Source organism: Tenrec ecaudatus, chromosome X (assembly GCF_050624435.1).
Source record: "Tenrec ecaudatus isolate mTenEca1 chromosome X, mTenEca1.hap1, whole genome shotgun sequence".
NCBI lineage: Eukaryota > Metazoa > Chordata > Mammalia > Afrosoricida > Tenrecidae > Tenrec > Tenrec ecaudatus.
Window position 1 is genome coordinate 151786896 of NC_134548.1, and position 20979 is coordinate 151807874.

Here is a 20979-nt window from a genome sequence, read left to right on the forward strand (position 1 = left end):
AGTTAGTAGCCTGTATGTCTGATACTACTCTATAAAGTCCTCTTCGGGCTCACAAAACACATGCAATGACACCAAATTCAGGAAGATCACAGGCCGGTGGGTGTAAAGTCTTATGGATCTAGTGGTGGTGAAAGCATCCCATTGCTGTCAGGGGTCTCCATGTGACTCCTCCAGTTCCTAGGGTATGGGATCTATCAGCATAGTGCCATGTGTCTTGTCAGTAGAGCGTCTCTCAAGGATTGAGCAGAGAGGAAATACCAGAGCTCCCAGAATCCTCAGGAGAAGGCCATGCTCACACAGAGGTCTTATTGGCTATGACCTTTTTGACAGCTGACACTAGATTATGTAATTACCACAGGTAGTAATGACAATTTCACAGTGAAATAGCCTCCTTCTTGCAACTTCAAAGAGCAATTGAAGCATGTTTCAGGCAAAAATATTAGATTTTGAACTTGAGTGTGTACACATCAGTATTGGTAAAGATTAAATCTGTTAAAAAAAGAATAAATACCACCACCACCAAAAAAAGAATAAATCTGTTAAATCTCTAACATAGTTCGCAAAGACAATGTTCTATATCTTACTTTAGTGAGTAGCGACTAAGGTCTTCAGAACTTGTGAACCGCCATTTAAGGTGCAGCTATTGGTGTCTCCCTGTCTGGAGGAAACAAGCCTGATGAAAATCAAAGACATGTGAAGACAACTAAGACATTGAACCATTAGACCAGTCAAAATACGTGAAAGGGAACATATTAGAACAGCGATTCTCAACCTGTGGGTTGCAACCCCTTTGGGGGGTTAAGCGACCCTTTCACAGGGGTTGCCCTGTTCATAACAGTAGCAAAATGACAGTGATGAAGTAGCAATGAAAATAATTTTATGGTTGGGGGGGTCACCACAACATGAGGAACTGTATGAAAGGGTCACAGCATGAGGAAGGTTGAGAACCACTGCATTAGAAGATCCTGGGTTAGAGTGGGAGTAAAAATCTGGAGCAAGATTCAAAATCATAAAAGCTTACTAGATAGAGACTGGTGGCACCCAGAGGCTTTGGCCCTTAGTCACCTTCCGGTCTGGAAATGAACTCATCCCCATGGCTCAATTTTTAGTCAAATAATAACTATTTCTACAAAGGGACCAATAACACTAGAGAGGCACCCATGCTTCCAAATAATAGCCATTTGAGACCAAAAGGATAGCATTTACCCAACTTTAAATTTCAGAAGGGTAGATAAGAAACAGGATTGGAAACAGGGAACACGAAAGGGAATGGAGTAGGAGTTGTTATTTTGTGGAGACTGCAATGAAAGAGAGAAAGCAAATTGTGTACGAGCTGTTGAACGTAAAATTAATGAGCTGCTGTGAACGTACATCAAATTTACAATATGAAGTTGTTTTTTTTTCTAATGAAGGAAAATAAGATCATGCCTTTTCTCTGGTATTTCTCACAGAGAGCAGCATTCGTCCTTCTATTACAGCCTTTCTCAAGGAGGATTCTATGAAAGAATGAAGCAATCTAGAAAACCCTTTGACTCTTTTCTCATTTCTCCTAAGATTGATACAGAGTGCCATTCGGGATGGAGAGGGGATCCGCTATTTCATTACATACGCTAATGTGAGAAGGATTATATCCAGGGTATATCCCAAGAGGGAAATTGTTAGCTGTGTATGTGTGTTAATGGAGTGGAGCTAATAGGTTGCTAGCTGGGGGGCTCAGCATTATGCCTATCATCAACTTTCATTTGCTCTTGATGTGTTTTAAAGGATGTTATATAAGAACAGTCTGTTTCTCAGGGAGAAAGAAGGTTGTTGATAATCTTTTCTTTTCTCCAGCTAGCTGCTACTCCAAACCCAAACTCATTGCCACTGACTCAATTCTGACTCATAGTGACCCTATAGGACCAAGTAGAACTGCTCCCATGGATTTCTGGGACTGTAATTCTTTAATGGAGTAGAAAGGCTCATTTTCCTCTTACAGAGCAGCTGGTGGGTTCAAACTGCTGACCTTGTGGTTAACATCAAAATGTGTTACCCACTATGCCATCAGGGCTCCTAGATACAGGTTGGGAAATTTTAACTTGGTCTTAGTGATTCGTTGATTTGTTTGTTTTACTTAAACTAGCAAAAATATGAAAGGAAATCGGTGAACACGGTACCACTCACTCGCTGCCATCCAGTCAACTTTTGACTTGTAGCGACCCTATCGGATAGGGTAGAACTGTTCCTGTGAATTTATGAGATGATAACAGGAGCACTGGTGGTATAGTGGTTATGAGTTTGGCTGCTAACCACAAGGTCAGCAGTTCAAAATCACCAGCTTCCCTGTGGGAGAAAGATGAGGCTTTCTACGCCCTGAACCCCGCAGGGGCAGTTCTACCTTTATTTACAGGTTCACTATGAGTCAGAAACGACTTGATGGCCATGAGTTTGTGAGTCTTAACTACTAATGGGAGCAGAAAGCCTCCTTTCTCCAGCAGAGTAGCTGGTGGTTTTGAATCACTAGTCTTGTATTTAGCAGTTCATTATGTAGCCCACTGCACCAGCAGGTCCCCTGAACATGGAATAATGAGCACATTTTTTGGCCTTTAACTAGGGAAAAACATTGTAGTCACTACAAATAGAATTCATGGTATTTTAGATTTCCAATTTTCCTTCTCTTTTTTTAACATGACTTGTCTAGTGTCTTTTGAGTCAGGACTTGTTAAACGGAGGAACTCCTTGAACTAAGTCAAGAACGAATTTGGTCATGATAAGCACTATTGCCCAGAGACCTGCTACTGGCAGTGATCAAAGATGTTTTTACAGACTATGTGTGGACCATGCATTCAGTACAGAGAGTGTGGCCTGTAATTGCTTACCCTGGATTGGTTCAGAGAGACTTCTTCCCAAAGTTTGTGGTAGAAGATCCAGTTGAGGAGACAAGAAGTGCTGTTAAGTGGATTTCAATTCCTTGAAGGCTTTCCAAGCCCCTGTTAACTCTCGACAAAAGTCTGTCAGTGAGAGAAGAGATACTAGGCTAAAGGTTGACAAAGTTCGTCAATCATCACAGTTCTTTCCATAAGAAAAGCAGACTGACGAGATGATATATTGTAAGATGTTCCTTATATACTTTTAGACCTCTGCTGGAAATAAATGGAATTCGACATTAGTTTGTTTCCATTGTATGTCAGGGCTTCCCGGGCTGACATACTCAATCACTGGTAAGTCATAAAGAGTCACAGAAGAATATAAGGGGGCTTCAAAAGGTTCTTGGGAAAATTCCATTATCCTTTCATTCCATTTCCACAAACTTTTGAAGCTCCCTTGTCATACTTTACAGCATCTTGAGGATGCGGGGCGGGTGGAGGGCTGGGGTAGAAAAGATTCAGCCTTTACAGGTCATATAATAGACCTGTAAATGCTGAGTTTCCGTGCTGGCTGGTTGCTCGGAAGGAGCTGGGAGGGAGAAACTTTAGTGTATTTCAGCCATTTTGAATGGAAGTTTTCTTTCTTTCTCTAATGTCACCTGGCAAGTACTATATGAAGTACGGTAATTGTTTTTAATGTGAAAGATACTTCTACATGTAAGAACATTCTCTCTTTTGTAGCTCGATAGTGGCCTACCAGCCAGCTGGAGACAACAGCCACACCTTTGATGTGACAGCCATGTTCAAGTCTATTGGGATTTTCCTTGGAATCTTCAGTGGATCCTTTGCAATGGGGGCTGCTACTGGAGTGGTGACGGCTTTAATATCCTTTGGTTGCATTGGTCTTTCTGTATTCACCCAGTGAAGTCATTGAATGCCATGGTCATTCCATAATTGGGATTGTTTTATACTTATTAACCCTATAACCATGTTGGAAAACAGGCAATAATAGTTACCAAGTAAATGAACAAGTGTCACTTTTGCATAGGGCTCAGTGCCCTAGAGCTTTAGCTGTACAAGTCCAATGAGATGCAGTGGCCCTTCTGGAGTGCAGTTCAAGGTTGTAGGTTGAATTCACATAAAGGTCGAGACAGTTCTGTGCTCCTGGTCAGCCTGGCAGTCTTGCTATTTGCTTTACAGGACTGTTCGGGGGTACCAGGACAAAGTTGGTGCCAGAGGAACAAAATGCAGCAACTGGGTTGAGATATATGGGAGTCCATCTTAGGTCTCCCCAACTTCAACTCTTCTGCGCTGGAGCCCTGAGCTGGGAGCTAAAGGGACCTAGGTTGTAGTCCCATCACTGCTGCTGAGCAACTCTTAGAAATATTGAACCAGTCATTCTTGCATTCTTTCAGGAACTTTTTCCTGAGAGCTAGTCTTATGCCAAAGGCTATAGTAGGTGCTGGGTATTCAAAGATCACAACTTACACATGGCCCCTGCCCTCCTGGAGCTCAGGCTAGAGTGGTTAACACAGACTTGTTTGCTGTTTATACTTCACCTCTTTGTTTGCTGTTTACACTTCACCTCCATGTGTGTAAGAAAGTGAGGGGAGGGCAGGGTGTGGGAAGGTGATTGATACTGGATGAGTTCTAAATCCCAGCTAAACCCACTGTCCTGGAGACTCAATAGTGCTCATATATAGGGTTGGTAATGTTGTAAATCATTACAGGAGCTTAGAGCCTCAACTCTCTCCCATGGAGCACCTGGTGGATTTTGAACTGCCAACTTTGAGGTTAGCAGTTCAAGGCTTACCCGGTGTCCCCTGGGCTCCACAGAGGCTCCAACTCTACACTTCTAAAACACTGTTATATAAAGCAAATACCTGACAGGCTTTCTAAGTTTGCCTTGTGGCAGAAGATAATGGTCTTATGGACTTTGCTAGGTGAACTGAAGCCCAAAGGGCAGGGGAACGAAGTCTGAAGCAGGAACAGGAGCCAGGCCAGAGAATGCTACTTCCTCACTGCCGCCCATGCTCCCTGGGAGTAGGTGTGTCTTGTTAGTCATTTTATAATGGGACAGTTCATTAGACTGACTCTAGATTCTCACCTGAGATGTGTCACAGAGAAAGGAACAGGGAGATTGCACTTTCTCTGATGTTAAACCCTCACAAGGAGTGACTTTGTCAGGCACGTGTCTAACAAAGCTGCTGCAAACAAATACTTAAGACTAGTCCTAGTGGATGAAGTGCTTCAGTTTCTTCCTCTTGAAATGCCCCACGTCATGGGGGCCTGAGAGAGAAGTAAAACTGCGTGGCATTTGTGTTTTGTTTGTTTTTATCAACACAAACTGCTGTAATTAGGGCTACACTGTCTTGCTTTGGGTTGCTTAATTTTGGTGCCTCCTCATTCTGTGATTCTTTTTTTCTGTGGGTGGGAGGACAAGAGGACAACTAGAGACTACCTACTCCACCTCTTGTTTTTATAGAGGCCTTGCTGTTATTTTTGTAGCCCCACTTCTGTATTATGGGTTCTTGTTAGCAACCTTAACAGTCTTACGTAACAAAGTTCACCAAATTACGGGAGTTCCAGTTGTTGGAGACCGGCTTGTTCTTCTTAATGTCCTGGAGCACCTTTCTCTTGGCTGAAGCGTGGGGTTTCACAGGTAGGTTACTTTTTCTTTATGATTTTAAACCAGGGTTTCCCAACGTGGGCAATAACCTCTCCTGGGGTGGAAGCCTGCCAAAGCAGATACCTACACTTGATCCTGGATTGGGGGTTGTTGTATGAAAGGTTTTAGTTGCCAGAGGGGCGCTGAGTTGTTTTTCTGGAAAAGGGATGGTGGGCTAACTAAGTTTGGGAACCTATCTATGTTTTTAACCCTCATGTGAAGTGGCTTCGTCAATCCCTTGCTGGCCAAGTAGACAAACTCTACTAGTAAGTGAGCACACTCACTGTGGGATGTATGGATTCACTGAGGAAGATAAGATGTTTCTCATCGCTGGTTCCTCTCAACAAAGGGAGTCTGAAGATGAACCTTTAAGCACAGAACTTTACTTCTTTTAAAATGAGGACCTGCAGTTAAACAAGTTGGGAGCTGCCCTTGGATACGTACTTGGAACTTAATTTTCTCTTTTCTAGGTGTGGTTGCAGTGTTGTTTTGTGGCATCACACAAGCACATTATACATACAATAACTTGTCCACAGAGTCTCAGCATAGAACTAAGCAGGTAAGAGAAACTTGTTCCTTTGTGAATCACCTTTTTCTCTTGGCATTACAGAAATATGTTATATTTTAATGTCCCCAAATAATCTTTGAGGAGCCCTGGTGGCAGAGTGATTTTGCATTGGGATGCTATGATGTTAATAGTTCAAACCCACCAGCTACTCTTTCTGCTCCCTTAAAGATTCACAGCCTCTGTAACCCCCAGGGGCAGTTCTACTCTGCCCATAGGGTCACTATGAATCAGAATTGACTCGAGGGCAGTGAATTTTGTTAATAATCTTTGATCTATTTAAATCATGGTTTCCTCATTGCAGCTCCTTGTCCTTCAGCTCTAGAAATAGGCGGGGCAGGCTAGTTGGAGGCTGCCTGCTTTTAGAATGGATGAGGAGTCAGGCAAGTAGCCAGGAGCTCTTATAAGGATGGCTGCTATAGTCAATTCTCTTCTGTTTCTGTGTCGTGTTTTCCCAAGTTAATGGCTTCTAAGAGGACTATTGAGGAGCCCTGGTGCTGTAGTGGTTGTTCTTTGAACTGCTAACCACAAGGTCAGCAGTTTGAAACCACCAGCCGCTCTGTGGAAAAAGATGAGGCTTTCTACTCCTGTAAAAATGACACCCTTGGACACCCTATGGGGCAGTTCCACTCTACCTTGGAGGTTTACTATGGGTCAGAATTAACTCCACAGCAGTGAGATTGGTTCTTGTGGATTACACGAATTTTACTTAGGTGATGTGTCTGTTTCATTATCTTAGTAAGACTCGTGTTTTCAAATGATGCAATTCCATTTGGTTACTGGACTAACCTTTTACATTTTGTTTCAGTTGTTTGAGCTTCTCAATTTCTTGGCAGAGAATTTCATCTTCTCCTACATGGGGCTGACACTGTTCACCTTCCAGAACCATGTCTTTAACCCAACATTTATAGTAGGAGCATTTGTATCCTTTACTGTGCAATCGCTTTAGAAAACATCTGTGAAAATGGAAATATTCATGTCTTATGAAGGAGTGGCATGGGTGTTAAGACTACATCGAAATATGTCACAGTTTTCCTGTGCTTAAACCAAAGGATGTTACCCTCTTGGTTTTCTGTTCTCAAAATACTAGACGGTCAATTTTGCTTATTGTATAACTAATATTGACAGATTGAAATGACAGATATCTACTGTCCCACCAGCCCCTAAAGAGAAAACTGCTGTCCCCTATTAAAAAAGAGAAGGGATACTAGGGAGCAATCTGTCTATCGGTTATCTATTATGTAACAAATTACCCTAAAATAGTTAAAAGATGGTGAGAGGTTGAACAAGGCTGCTCTTGTTTCTCTCTATCTCTGTCTCTGGTCTCTCTTTTCTCTTTCTTATCCCCCTCCCCACGTCCATGAGCAAATTGAGTCTAAAAACGAAGAAAACAGCTGACATGGAAAAGCTGGGTATATGAAATGCCAGCCTGGTGAAGAGATAATTTCTGAAGACTTGTCGGACTGGAGGATCCATTCCAAGCTATTCCCATGGCTATTGGCAGGAGGCACCAGTTCCTTTTCATGTAGAGTTTTCCATGGGGTTTCTCACTACATGGCTTCTCCCAGAAGGAGCTGAGATAGAAGAGAGAACATCAAGATGGAAGTGACACACTGTCATCACTTCTGGTATAATCTGGTCAAAGTCCAACAGTGGATGACCATCTTGAAGACTGGCTTCCATAGGTGATAAGGATGAGTTTTGAGGCAACAAGAAGTTTGTGAATTATTGAAGAATGGAAAAATGAGTTGACCAAAGAAATGCAAGGGGATTACTGAGCAGTCTGGGGCACTTGCTTGAGTTTGGGGACTAAATATGAACAGTAGACTCAATCTGTCCTGTTGCATGACTTTGTCCACAAGTGTTAACTGTGAGCATGGAGAAAAAACATAGGTTCCCTGCAGGATTGGAGTTTGGTCAAATGGATGCAGTGAAAACAGAGCCGTTGTTAGGTGATGTGGGGTTGGGGTTGGTTCTGATGCATATCGACCCTATGTAGAATAGAGGGTAACACCTCCCAGTCCTATGCTGTGTCCTCACAATTGCTCTTATGTTTTAGGGCATTATTGTAGCCACTGTGTCATTCCATCTTGCCGAAAGGTTTCCTGGTTTTCACTGCCGTTCTAGTTTACCAGGCACAGTGTCCTTCTCCAGGGACTGATCTCTCCTGACAGTATGTCCAAAGTATGTGAGACAGTCTTGCCATCCTTGCCTCTAAGGAGCATTCTGGTTGTGCTTCTTTCAAGACAGATGTATTTCTTCTTTTGGCAGTCCATTGGCACTTTCACTATTCTTTGCCAGCACCATAATTTGGGTACCTTTGGTATTCCTTATTCAGTGGCCAACTTTTGCGTGCAAGTGATGCAATGGAGAATACCATGTCTTAAGTTGGGTGTACCTTAGTCCGCAAAGTAAAATCTTTGCTTTTCAACTCTAAAAAGGTCTTGTGCTGCAGAATGACCCAATGCAGTGCATTGTTTGATCTCTTGACTGCTGCTTCCATGGGCAATGATTGTGGACCCAAGCCTGATGGAATCTTTGACAACATCCATATTTTTCCATTTATCGTTATGTGACTTATTGCTCCAGTTGGGATGATTTTGGTTGTTTTGTTTTTTTTTTTACAGTAGGTTAGGATCCATACCAAAAGCGGCAATCCTTTATTAGCAAGCTCTTCAAGTCCTCCTCACTTTCAACAAGCAAGGTTGTGTCATCTGCATATTACAGGTTGTTAATAAACCTTCTTCCAATCCTGATGCTGCATTCTTCATATAATCCAGCTTCTCTGATACTGTGCTCAGCATACAGCTTGAATAAGTATGGTGAGGGGATACAACCTCGACACACACCTTTCTTGATTTTAAACCATGCAGTATTCCTTGTTCTGTTTGCACAACTGCCTCTCAATCCATGTACAAGTTCCATCTGAGCACAATCAGGTGTTCTGGAATTCCCATTCTTCTCAAGGCTGTTCATAGTTTGCTATGATCCCCACAGTCGAAAGCCTTGGCATAGTCAGTAAAACACAAGTAAGCATCTTTCTGATATCGTCTGCTTTCAGCCAGATCCTTCTGGCATCAGCATTGATATCCCTTGTTCCATGTCCTCTTCTGAATCTGCCCTGAAACTCTGACAGCTCCCTGTCAATGTAAAACAGAGAGGCAAGCGACCTTAGCGCATTTAAAAGGATATCTGCAAACAATGATAGGTAAGAAGGGAAGCAAAGAAAGGATGGTTGTGTGAGGAAAAACTAGAATGATCCTTGGACAAGTTTCCATGAGCTAGGAAAATGATCAAAGTAGGAAAAGCAAGCAAGGAACGTGGAAAGAGAGATTATGTTCAGAGAGAGGAATGCCTGAATTAGAGATTGTCAAAAGAAAATGGAAAAAAGACCACCTCAGAATAAATATTCTGCCAAAAGGATTAGCACAAATATATTTTAATTAAATGTGAAGTAGAATCTTTGTTATAAAATGTGGTATTACTGAAATGCCATTCTGCAGAGTCTTATTCTGGAAATGAACTCGAGACAAATAAAAGATAAAGTCCTACTAATAAGAGCATGAGATAGATGGACACCATGGCTGCATCGGTAGCCTCAAACATAGGAACAATTGTGAGGGTGGCGCAGGACCGGGCAGTGTTTCTTTCTGTTGTACATAGGGTTTCTATGAGTCGGAACCTACTCAATGATACCTAACAAGAAGAAGAAGAAAAGGAACCGGAGGACTACCATGAAATCAGTAACTTCATATCCTGCTATTTTTTGAGAGATTTTGAACAGTCAAATAAATGGCTTGTAGAACTAGAGACACTTAACTCACTGCCATCAGGTCAGTGCCGACTCATAGCCACCCTACAGGACAGAGTAGATCTGCCTCTGAGAGTTTCTGAGACTAACTGTTTATGGCAGTAGAAAGCCCTGTCTTTCTCCCACAGAGTGGGCTGGTGGTTTCAAACTTTGGACCTGTGGATCACAGCCCAATGTGTAACCACTATGCCCTCAGGGCATGTGTGTGTATGTATACACACATACTATGTATGTATGAATGCATATATACATAAGCCAGAAATAAAGCTAAATACTTTCTCTAGGTTTCTGAGTCTATTAGGAATAGATGTTCTTCCTGTTAAACTCCTACCATGACAATGAACTGTTAATAGGAGAGAGGTGTTCTTTTTCCGACTGTTAGTTAGACCCTAGGTTTGGTTTCATGTGAAAAAGACTCAAATTGACCAGATGTGGCAGCAAGATGGAAAATTCCTTGTCATGTAAAAGTGTGAAGTGATGTCATCAGGGTCCTAAGCTCCTTGTTCTTACATCTAATGGGGCTCACTACCATGACTCCTAATTTCCTTTAAGGAAGATGTGCCCAATACTTCCACTTGGCATCGCATTGATTGTACCTACTTGCAAAGGAGGTTGGGAACTATGTTCTTTAACAGATAAAACTCTAAGAAGAAAGGGGGACTAGAAAGTAGGGATAACTATTAGTTGCTGTTCCCACATTTTGTCACCGCCATCCTTTTTTAAGGGAATCTCTATGTTAATATACTTTTCTTATAATAGTTTTATAGAAAAGTTGTGGGCTCCCATACACCCAACACCCAGCTTCCTTTGTTAACATCGCTTAATAATATACTGTCCTTTATTCAGATGTTCTTTTGGTTTTACCGGATGTCTTTTTTTGGTTACACAATCCCATGCAAGATACCACATTACAGTTGGGCTGCATGTCTCTTTAGGCTCCTCTTGGCTGGACCCACTTCTCACACTTGCCTTTTTGTAGAGTCTTCAGGAGATCCAGTCAGGTGTAGTATAGAATGCCCTTTACTTGAAAGCTGTATGATGTTTTTCTCATAATTAGACTATGATTATAAGTAGGAAGACCACAGAGGTGTGAAGTACCATTCTCATCACATCCTATCAAGGATACAATCCTACTGATGTTGATAGCTTCTACACCTGGCTAAGGTAGTGTTTGTCAGGGATTGTTACTATGAGCTCACTTGTTTCTCCAGGACCCACACTCTGGATATCTCACACTTAAGGGAGCTAGTATCGACATACCATGTTGGAACTACTTCTGCTTGGGAATTTTGTCTTTTTTTCCCACCTGTTGTTTTATTCAATTTTTGATCTCAGTGTAAATTCATGAATATTTTATGCTTTGGCTTATAACTCCATACAACCCTAGGTTGTTGCGCCGATTGTTCTAGCTATAGCCATTAGGACTCTTTTCATTCCTTTGACATACCCCATCATTACGGTTTTTATTTTGAAGTTTGTTGCTGTAAAGCACTCCTTACTTTCCGGCCCTACAAGATTGTTCAGGTTAATCTCACATAGTCTCTGCCCCTGCCATTTCTCCAAGAACCCTAGGCTTGCTCTTTACAACTGGAGTGTCATTGCTTATCGGCCCTCTCAGCTGAGGAAGAGTACATAGAGCGGCCTGTGTATATGTGCACGGCTATAAACAGCTCTAGCTAGCCATCTGTACTGTTAACAGTGCTTAACCAGGAGTGTGTACCACTTCTCTCTCCGTGTGCGTTACCACCGGGATCATTTTAGCCTTTTCTCCTTGCTGATCTGTAAAGTCCGCTCCAACAGTGAGAAGCCTGGCTCCCACCATCCGCCACCCCTTTCCTTAATTGTTCACTTCCAGTATACAAGCATTGCCTATACATCTCTGAGGGAAAGAACTTTTAGCAGCTAGCACACAATGTTTATGTGTACTTCTTTTTGCCTCCAGCACCAAAGACTCCACCCATCTCTAGATACTTAGATCAGCTTCATCCCCCCTGCATTGGGGAAGTATGTGTGTGTCTAAATTGCAAACAGTGATATGATCTTAGCTTGTATTGTCTTTTAATTGTTTTGTTAAAAATTATAGATAACTTGTTTTCAATATCCGATTTTCCTTTTAGAAAATGGAGTGGCAGAAGCTGGACTCTTGCTAGCTTGCTATCTGTTTTGACTAGAGGAAGAGATAGTACTTTGGGTTTTTAGTTGAAGCCTCTCCATTGCAGCAAGTGGAAGCAGAGACTCAGTGGGACATGTCAGGACTAGTGTGAATTCTGGTGGTAGGTGGTTGAGCTTCCCTTTTCTTTGAAGGATTAAAATGGGTTAATTATTCTATACTTTTTTAAAATAGAGATTTAAATATGTTTCTGTTCAATTAATGAATCTCCACTATGGTAGCCTTGCACCGTCCTTTTTTGGTAGCAATTAGCTACATAGGATCACGGGTGGCGCTGTTGGGTAAACGTTGGACATGTAAACACCAGGGAAGTGGTTGAAACCTACAGGAGAAAGATGTGACTTTCTGTTCCTAAAGATTCACAGCCTCAGAAATCCTAGATAGTGTTGATATGCATCAGAATTGACTCAATGGCAGTGGGTGGTGGTGGTTGGTTTTTTGTCACATGTGATTTTAAAAGTTTACTTCTTCGGACACTGAAACCACATTTGAAATGCTCGCCCTGTTTAACAGTGCTGATATAGACCCTTCCCACCGTTGAAGAAAGTTATATTAGACAGTGCTATGCTAGGGAGTGGAATCAAAAGTCTGTTAGAAATGGAGTTCCCTTAGATAATCTTCCACCATCTTGAATGTGTAGTCTACATAATGTTAACAGTGAAAGAAAATATCCTTGACCTATTGCTAATTTTAGATTGCTATTTTCTTGGGAAGAGCTGCCAATATTTACCCATTGTCCCTCTTACTTAATTTGGGTAGAAGAAGTAAGATTGGATCAAATTTTCAACACATGATGATGTTTGCTGGTAAGTTGTATCTTTCCCTCTCTTGCCTTCCACTGGAAACTACTCACCGGGCACATTGCCAGTTGAATTCCAAATTGCAATGGTATACTGATGATATAAGATCCCTCTGAACAACCTCAAATAGAAAAGTCATATTATAGTGTCTCTTTCCCTTCTATGGATGTTTTCTAGTGCTCTGGTCCCAAATCCCTGGTTCAGAAATAGGTTACATAAAATGTGAAAATAAAAGATCAATTTGTGTCCACAGAAATACTTGTGCTTAGCTATGTATAGCAGCTCAACTCATAGCTGCCCCAGACGGGAACAACCTGCCTGTTTCTCCGTGGGTGAATGGAGAAACGGAGTGCTACATCCTTATAGTGGAATATTACTTAGCACTGAAAAGGACAGACTTGATTACACACATCAGCAGTGTACTGAGTGAAAAGCCAATCTCATAAGGTTACATACAGTATGACTGTATGTATAGAATACCCTCCAAAAGACAGGTCATCACTACGGAGGACCGACCAGTGGTTGCCATGCAGTTGGAGTAAGTAGGGACTAAACTAAAGGGACGGCACCAAAGACTTTGAGGAGGTGATGAAACTGTTCTGCACCCCGATTGTGGTGGTGGTGACATACCTCTGGGCATTTATCAAAACTCATTTACCTGTACATAAAAGGCCATTTTACAGTACAGACATATAAAAATATATGCATGTCAATATCACAGTGAATCCTATTTGTTTCTCTAATTTTCTTCATGTTACTATATTGCAGATTTGCTCACATGCTTGTCAGTTTCTAGACCGCGTCCTTGCTCTGCATTTATGAAGGTCCTGTCGGTCTTGCACTCATAAAAGCAACCCTTTTCCCTTTCCTTGTAGGGCTTCGTGGGGCGATGGCCTTTGCCTTGGCCATAAGAGATACTGCCACGTATGCCCGGCAAATGATGTTCAGTACCACACTTCTAATTGTGTTTTTCACTGTGTGGGTATTTGGTGGTGGTACCACTGCAATGCTATCATGCTTGCATATTAGGTAAGTAGTAACTGGAGCCCAGCTTTTCCTATGAATTTCTAACTGTTTCATTTTTTTCTTGTAGTCATGATGACAGTGTTAGGCTTTGGTGAATCTGTGATGTTTCCTCTTTGGACTGGAGAGCCGGTGTGCTTGCACAGCTTTGGCTAGTGAAATCAGCGCCACTGAGTCATACGGTTAACATGGCAAACGTTTTACCACAGACGTTTCCCCGCAATTTGTAAGAGTTCATGACATTTTCTTTGGGGAAAAATTACAAAGATGAAAAAGGAAAATTATGAGAAACATTTGAGGGCTATCTTGCTAGGCCTTTTATAAGAGTGAAGATGGGAATTTTCTATTCGTTTGTTTTTTTTTAAAAGAGGCAACACTACATTGTAGACTGATGTCTCAATGTCCTAGCATGCTAGCAGACATATTTGCATCCTAGTTTTTAATAGCTCGATAGCTCATAGCTTATTTGCTCTGTCGGTTCCTATTACCACGAACATTGTGATGAACCTCCTTAAAGGTGAGCGCCACCGTACCCAGGTTGGACAGTTCCTTTAGGGCTGTTTGTAGAGGGAGAATAGCTTGGGTAAAGGATATGCAGATGTCTAAGACTTTTGAGCTATATCACCAGTTTGGATATAAATAATTTTCCTTCCATCTGTAATGTATGAGATGGTCCCCTTTACCCACCTCTAGATGTTATTATTCTTTCTCAGCATCATGATTGTTTTTCTCCATAGTTTTAGCATTGTTTCTGCATCAACAATCCAAGGCTGAAACTGCAAGGTCTCTGTCATAAATGTGTCCTAGTTAATATATTCCATTTGAATGCGCCCTTGTATCTCCAGAGTGCTGCATTTGTTTCCATGGATACAGCAACTATGCTGCTAAAGCCTTTGTGGATCTTATGTCTGTGTTTGACTGAAACTTCATAGACCTTTAGAGCTATTGAGCTTCCAGAATTTGTAGGGTTCATTAGAGAAAAAATGTTTCACATTTTATTGAATCTGCCCCCCCTTATTAGTCCCTTGATTTTCTTTTAACATTTCTAAAGACTAGCCATTCCTAAATCATGGTTTTTTGAATGCTGCTGTTATTATCCTATTCTCAGATCCTTTATTATTTCTGTGCTGTTATTTATTGTATCCAATAGAAAACACATACAATTAAGGGTCTTGGAACCCTATCTATGCTTAAAAGAAGATCTGGCACTTATAGAGGACCTACTATGTGCCGGGCATTGTGCCAATTGTATTTTGTATATTGCCCAATCCCAGCCACTCCACTTTCTACATGAGGAATCAGAGCCTCAGATACATGCCCAGTCAACTCATGAAAAGAAATAGATGGTGGGCAGAGGAGCTTCTGGTCTCACTTCATTTTTTTCAATGCTATGTTTCATCATGAAATGAGAGTGGTGAATTTTTAGAAGGAATAATGGGCCGGCCTTTTCTCACAAGTTTGTAAAGGAAGGCTCTTCCTTATTCTGCCCAACAATAACAACAGAAGAAAAACAAAGTCCCTCCCATTGAGTCGATGCTGACTCATAGCAACCCTGTGGGGCAGAGTAGAATTGCTCCTATGAGTTTCCAAAGCTGTAGCTCTTTATGGGAGTAGAAAGCTGAGAGTGGCTGGTGGTTTTGAGTTGCTGACCTTGCAGTTAGCAGCTCAGCCTATGACCAATATGCCACTAGGGCTTTATTCCTCCCAAGGGAACAAAATTATATATAAGATAATTGATGGGAAAGAATACGCACAGAAAAAAAAGAATACAGTTTAAAATAGAAATAGTTCTCTTCCCTAAATGCTCCCCAAACAGACAAAACACTCATGTTTACCTTCTACCCCCACTAGAAATAAAAACAAAACCCACGCCCCTGGCCCACCTACTCACCATAACGTGTGACCTTCCTCACTAACTTTGAAAGCTCCTTGGCCCTGTCTTGCCAGGCCCGCAGCATGCAGTCTGGTGCTTGATTATACCCATTGCCATACAGTCTTGAATAGTCTTGTTTGTTTAGCCTTGTCGAGAACAGAGAGAAGCTATATTTAAGCTTCTCTTCACTTCTCCCAAGTTTACCTAGTATAGTTCTGAGGATCTTGACATGTCCTTACAGTTTAAACTGTATTCAGACTTAGCCCTGGAGTTTCCTTACAGTTTAAACTGTGTTCAGACTTAGCCCTGGAGTTCGTGCTCCTTCACTTACTCATTCTATGATCTTAGGCACGTTATTTCACATTTTTAAGCCTCAGTTTCCTCATCTCTACAATATGTAGAATCATCCTACCTCATCGGGTTGTTGTAAGGATTCAGTGAGCTAATGTTTATCAAATTCTGCACACTCCATTTGAAATTCGCCTCTTAGTCATTCAGTCAATAAGTACTCATTGAACACCCACCATCTATCAGGCACTCGTTGGGACCCAAACTCAATGGTTCTCAGTGGGAATTTGTGCTTCCTCCACCCCCAAAGGGCATTTAGCAAAGTCTAGTTACAGCTGGGGGATGAGGCCAAGGATACTGCTCAAAATTACGCACCAGATAGGCTCTTCCTCGAGCCAAGAACTGTCTGAACCTAAATGTTAGTAATGCCAAGGATGAGTGAGAAAGCTTGCTCTAGAGAGGGATGTGATTGCAGTAAGGAAAGATCCCCGATCTTCCCAAGTTGAGACTGCAGTGAGAGCAGACCAGTGAACATAGATGAGCGTGGCAGTTTCGGGTGGTACTAAGTGCTGTGATAACGCCTTAGGACAGAGCTTAGGAAAGGTCCCTCTGATGAGAGGTTACATTGGATTGTGAGCACAGTGTGCCTGAATGCCAAGATGTTGGCAGTTCCAGGCTGATGAGGAAGAACAGCAGCCCAGGCAAAGGGCAGAGCAAGTGCAAGGACCCTGAGGCGGGAACAAACTTGGTCTGTTTCTTGAACTGAACAATAAGCCCATATAGCTGGAGTATAGTGATTGAGGGGGTAGGGTGGGGGAGGGTAGGAAATGAGGTTAAGCAACACCCTATAGGGAGAAGGGTCAGCAGACTGTTCCTGTAAAGGGTTAGTAGGGAATGTTCTGGACGGGTTGCTCTATGGGTTCTGTCCCACCCTCTTGGCTCTAGTGGGAAAGCATCCATAGACATAAATCATTGGTGAATTTGTGCTCTAATACAACTTCATTTACAAAACTGGACGACACCCCAGACTTGGCCTCTGGGCTGGCCCCTGCTAAAGAGTGTGGCTTTTACAATTCAACCCAGAGATCTTAGAGGATTTTTAAGCAAAGGAGTACCATGTTCTGATTTCCAGTGTAAAAGGATCACTCTAGCCTCAGTGTGGACAATGGGGCCCCAGTGAGGGAGAGTCAGACAGCTGGCTCTTCGCATCAATTCTTGCCTCCCTTCCTGTCCTTGATGACAGTTGCACTTGGCTCCCTGCCGTTTACCAGACAGATTCTGCACTTCTCTGTCTCTGAGCCTTTGTTCACACTATTCCCTCTGCCTAGATTTCTCCTTTCCTCCTCTGACTCCCTTCTTTGCTCTAAGAATGGGACCACTCTTGTTTGCTTAATGCTGGCTGTCTCTGCTATAGCGCTTACGTCATTCAGCCTTGTAAGATTAACAGTAGCAGCTATCACGTAATGAAGGTTTATGATGTATCAAACACTGCTCAAAATCTCTAGGTACATTATTTTCACTTAATCTTTGCAGCAACCCTATGTGGTGGGCATTATCCCCATTTCCCAGGTGATAAAGTTCAGCCTGCTAGGGCTTGACTAATAAGTTCGCACTGCTAGACGGTGAGTGAATTCAAACGTGAAGCAGCGCTCCCAGATTATAAAGTCCTTAGGGTCGTTGCCATCGCGTCTATCTCTCCACTAGTCTGAGCTCCCTGCAGGCAGAGGCCGTGTTCAATTCATGTCTATGCCCTGTGCCTAGTACAGTGCCTGGCACATAATAGGTGATCTGTAAATGTTGGCTACACTAGATTGGCATCCTCTAAAATACAGCTGGGCATTATAAGTGTTTTCTCTGTAAGACCACTAGGTGTCACTTTAGATACATCAATGTGGTTAGCGTTTACTGGGAGTAAGAAGATACTAAACAGCCTCTACTACTTTGAACAAAGGAGCAATGAGCCTTTCTCTGCATTATGAATCTGGTTATGGACATCTGTTTTCAAGGACTTGGCCATGATTCACTTGCTTTCCTGATGAAATCTCGCATCGTTTTCTTTCCTTCAATGTTATTTGTATTCTGCGATGCTACTGCTACAGCTTCTTACACTGCTATGTTTTCTGTGTTGTCTATAGTAGTTCACTCAATTGATAAAACATTTGAGCACCTATTGTGTGTCAGGTACTGTGCTAGACTCTGGGGATACAGAGATGAATTGAGAAATGGCCTTTACCCTCAAGGAGCTCACAGTCTATTTGGGGAGACTGACAGGTAAATAACTATTATCTACTGTGCTAAGTATTATAATAGAAGAACCTAGAAAGTGCTGTCAAGGCACAGAGAAAGAATGGATTCTGCATGAGGGGTCATAGAGTGGTTAATTTGGGATTTGAAAAATGAGTAGAAAAAGTGAGGGAAAGGGCATTTCAGAGCGAACACCCTGAGCAAAGGGCAGAGTTGGGGGAGAGGCGTAGCTGGGTTTGGCTAGTTACAGGGCACATAGATGGGATTCATGGGAGGTGAGGGTGGAAAGGTTGCTTGGGGTTGGGGTCACTAGTTTGTAGGGAGAGTCCCGAGTGCCACACTTCGGACTTTGGACTCAATCCTTTAAAGGAGAGTCAGCCTGAAGACCTTTTAGCTAGTGGGTAAAGTTGCCATGAATCCGAGTGAGCGCCTGCACATGTGCAGTTGGGATGGAATGAGGAAAGCCCTAAGAGAATCTAAAGTATTATTTACCAATGTGGTGGAACAGTGAAGGTGGTGGATGGGGGACGGCAAAATCAGGTACCTTGGGTTTATCCTGGATGGTGGGCTATAGTGCAAAAGTACTTTTTTGTTCTAAAAAGGGGCGGTAGGCCAAATCTGTTTGGGAAACTATGGTCTAAACCAGGGGTTCTCAACCTGTGGTTCGCAACCCCTTTGGGGGTCGAACGACCCCTTCACGGGGCTCATCCGATTCATAACAGTAGCAAAATGACAGTTATGAAGTAGCAATGAAAATAATGTTATGGTTGGGGGGGGTCACCACAACATGAGGAACTGTATTAAAGGGTCGTGGCATTAGGAAGGTTGAGAATCACTGGTCTAGACAGTGCTCGTGTTTGAGGCATGACCAGAAGTCAGAGCAAACTGCTTCATAAGAAAGCTCTTTCTTGATGCAGGTAAAGCCGGACTTTTAAGTAGATAAAACAGAGCAACGAAGACTCAACCCAAATGGCTATTCATTAGCCCATGAAAACGCGGTAATTGACCCCCTCCTTAGTGTTTGTAGCCCAACGTTGCCATGAGAGCAAAGTCCCAAAAGGCAGCCCCCTCCCGGAACTGCCTTGGGCCTGCCTTGTTTCTGGACTAGCTCCCAGTCACTCTTACTTAGCTCCGGGGCAATGCTGCTTTTCCTGACTCTGCATATAGCGCGCTTCTTTTCACAAAAGGGGGCAGTCCTTTTCTGAACCTGGTAAGTGGGGGTTATCAGAACGAGACTCATTAATAGACCCTGCTTGGCTTGGAATCCAAGCTGTTGCTGAGAAAGTGCCTATCGCCAACACGCCACACCAGCCACCTTGGAGAAGGCAGAGAACACCAACCATGTGCCAGCTTCCCTGTGGCTCGACAAGGCGCAGCTGTGAGTAGATTCCTTTTTTGGCTACGAAATCTCATTTGCCTTTTGTGTTTCTCCTTTAGGGTTGGTGTTGATTCAGACCAAGAACATTTGGTAAATATGCGTTTGTGTTGTTCTGGCATTTCTGTTGAATGGGCAGTCTTTGGGAAAGAGAACAATCCACTATAGACTTCTTTGCACTCTTACTAGACCCTGCTCTGTTTGAAGCAGCTTTTAACTGCCGTGATTCCTGACTCTTCTCACTGCTTGATAGTGACCACTCCCAACTTGTGGCAGGGGATAGCTGTCAGCGTGGTGGCATCCAGATCTGCGGCTGGCCAGGACCTCGGCCACAGAGGACAGCAGTCCTTTAAGTGTCCCTGAGTTTTCAAGAGACTGCGCTGGCACGCAGAGGCTTTTTCCACTCTGTTTGCGCATGCAGGCTGGTCTCTGATGTAAGTCCCGCGCCAGCTGCTCTTCCTGTGTAACTTTCACATTGGATGCCTAGCAGCTGCCCTTGAGAACTGCCTAGAAGCTTTGAAATCTTCAGCCTGTGGTCCCTGCCTGTTAGGGGGAGTGGACCTCTCACTCTGTGCCTCATCCTCATCCAAACACTTCCAAGTGTCATTTGTTCACTTGTTCCTGTGACCCTGAGCCTGCTGGACTGAGGGCTATGAAACACGGTTCCTTCTTAGGCCAGCCACCCCTATCTGGTACTTTCCATAAGCTCTTTAGTTTGGTGTGTGTGTATGTATGTGTACCACTGAAAACTTGGCTCCATTAGGTAATACGTTAAAGGGTGTGTGTGAGAAATCACAGAAATTTGGTATAGAAGATGGAAAGCATGGCATGGTTAGCATCTGCTTCCAAATCACAATTCTTTTCCTGTCTGAAACAAGCCCTGCTATTTTGTCTTCAGGGTGTGCTGACAAAACATTAGCCCATGTATTTTCTAAAGTCTGATTGGACTTGCTGTTGAGTGATGAGCATGTGTGATGTACTAAGGCCTTGCCCTCCTTGGTGATTAGAACCTTAAAATAGAAATCCCGTGGCCTTGAAATGGCAGCCAGACCCAGCTGGATCAGTTCCATCGTGATGCCAAGCTCCTGTGGTAGTTTCCCCAGGGCTCCAAGCTCCTCAGTGCCTCCACCCCTGTGTCAAAACACCAAGTTATCATCCTGCTCCTGAGGCACATGCTTGATCACTCTCTGCAGCAATCTCCATCAGCTGTGCAATCCCTGTCACCTTGGTGATAGGGTGAGCAAAGGTGGGGACTACCAGTTGGGACGTACAGAAAAGGAACCCCCGTTTTGCCCCTGCCCTCACACCCCTGTGGC

At 43.0% G+C, this 20979-nt stretch overlaps 1 protein-coding gene across 4 annotated transcripts in view; it reads left to right on the top strand.

Annotated features, from left to right (window-relative positions):
- Positions 1 to 20979, top strand: part of SLC9A6 (solute carrier family 9 member A6) — a 56999-nt gene that overhangs the window by 27589 nt on the left and 8431 nt on the right. For 3 of the 4 annotated variants that reach the window (XM_075539575.1, XM_075539574.1, XM_075539572.1), the window contains 7 exons: positions 3588 to 3734; positions 5408 to 5508; positions 5985 to 6073; positions 6888 to 7001; positions 12755 to 12866; positions 13736 to 13889; positions 19726 to 19756. In XM_075539575.1, coding sequence (XP_075395690.1) covers positions 3588 to 3734; positions 5408 to 5508; positions 5985 to 6073; positions 6888 to 7001; positions 12755 to 12866; positions 13736 to 13889; positions 19726 to 19756 — 748 coding nt within the window. Of the gene's footprint in view, positions 1 to 3587; positions 3735 to 5407; positions 5509 to 5984; positions 6074 to 6887; positions 7002 to 12754; positions 12867 to 13735; positions 13890 to 18225; positions 18316 to 19725; positions 19757 to 20979 lie in introns of all 4 variants that reach the window. The other variant, XM_075539576.1, reaches the window with a different exon arrangement.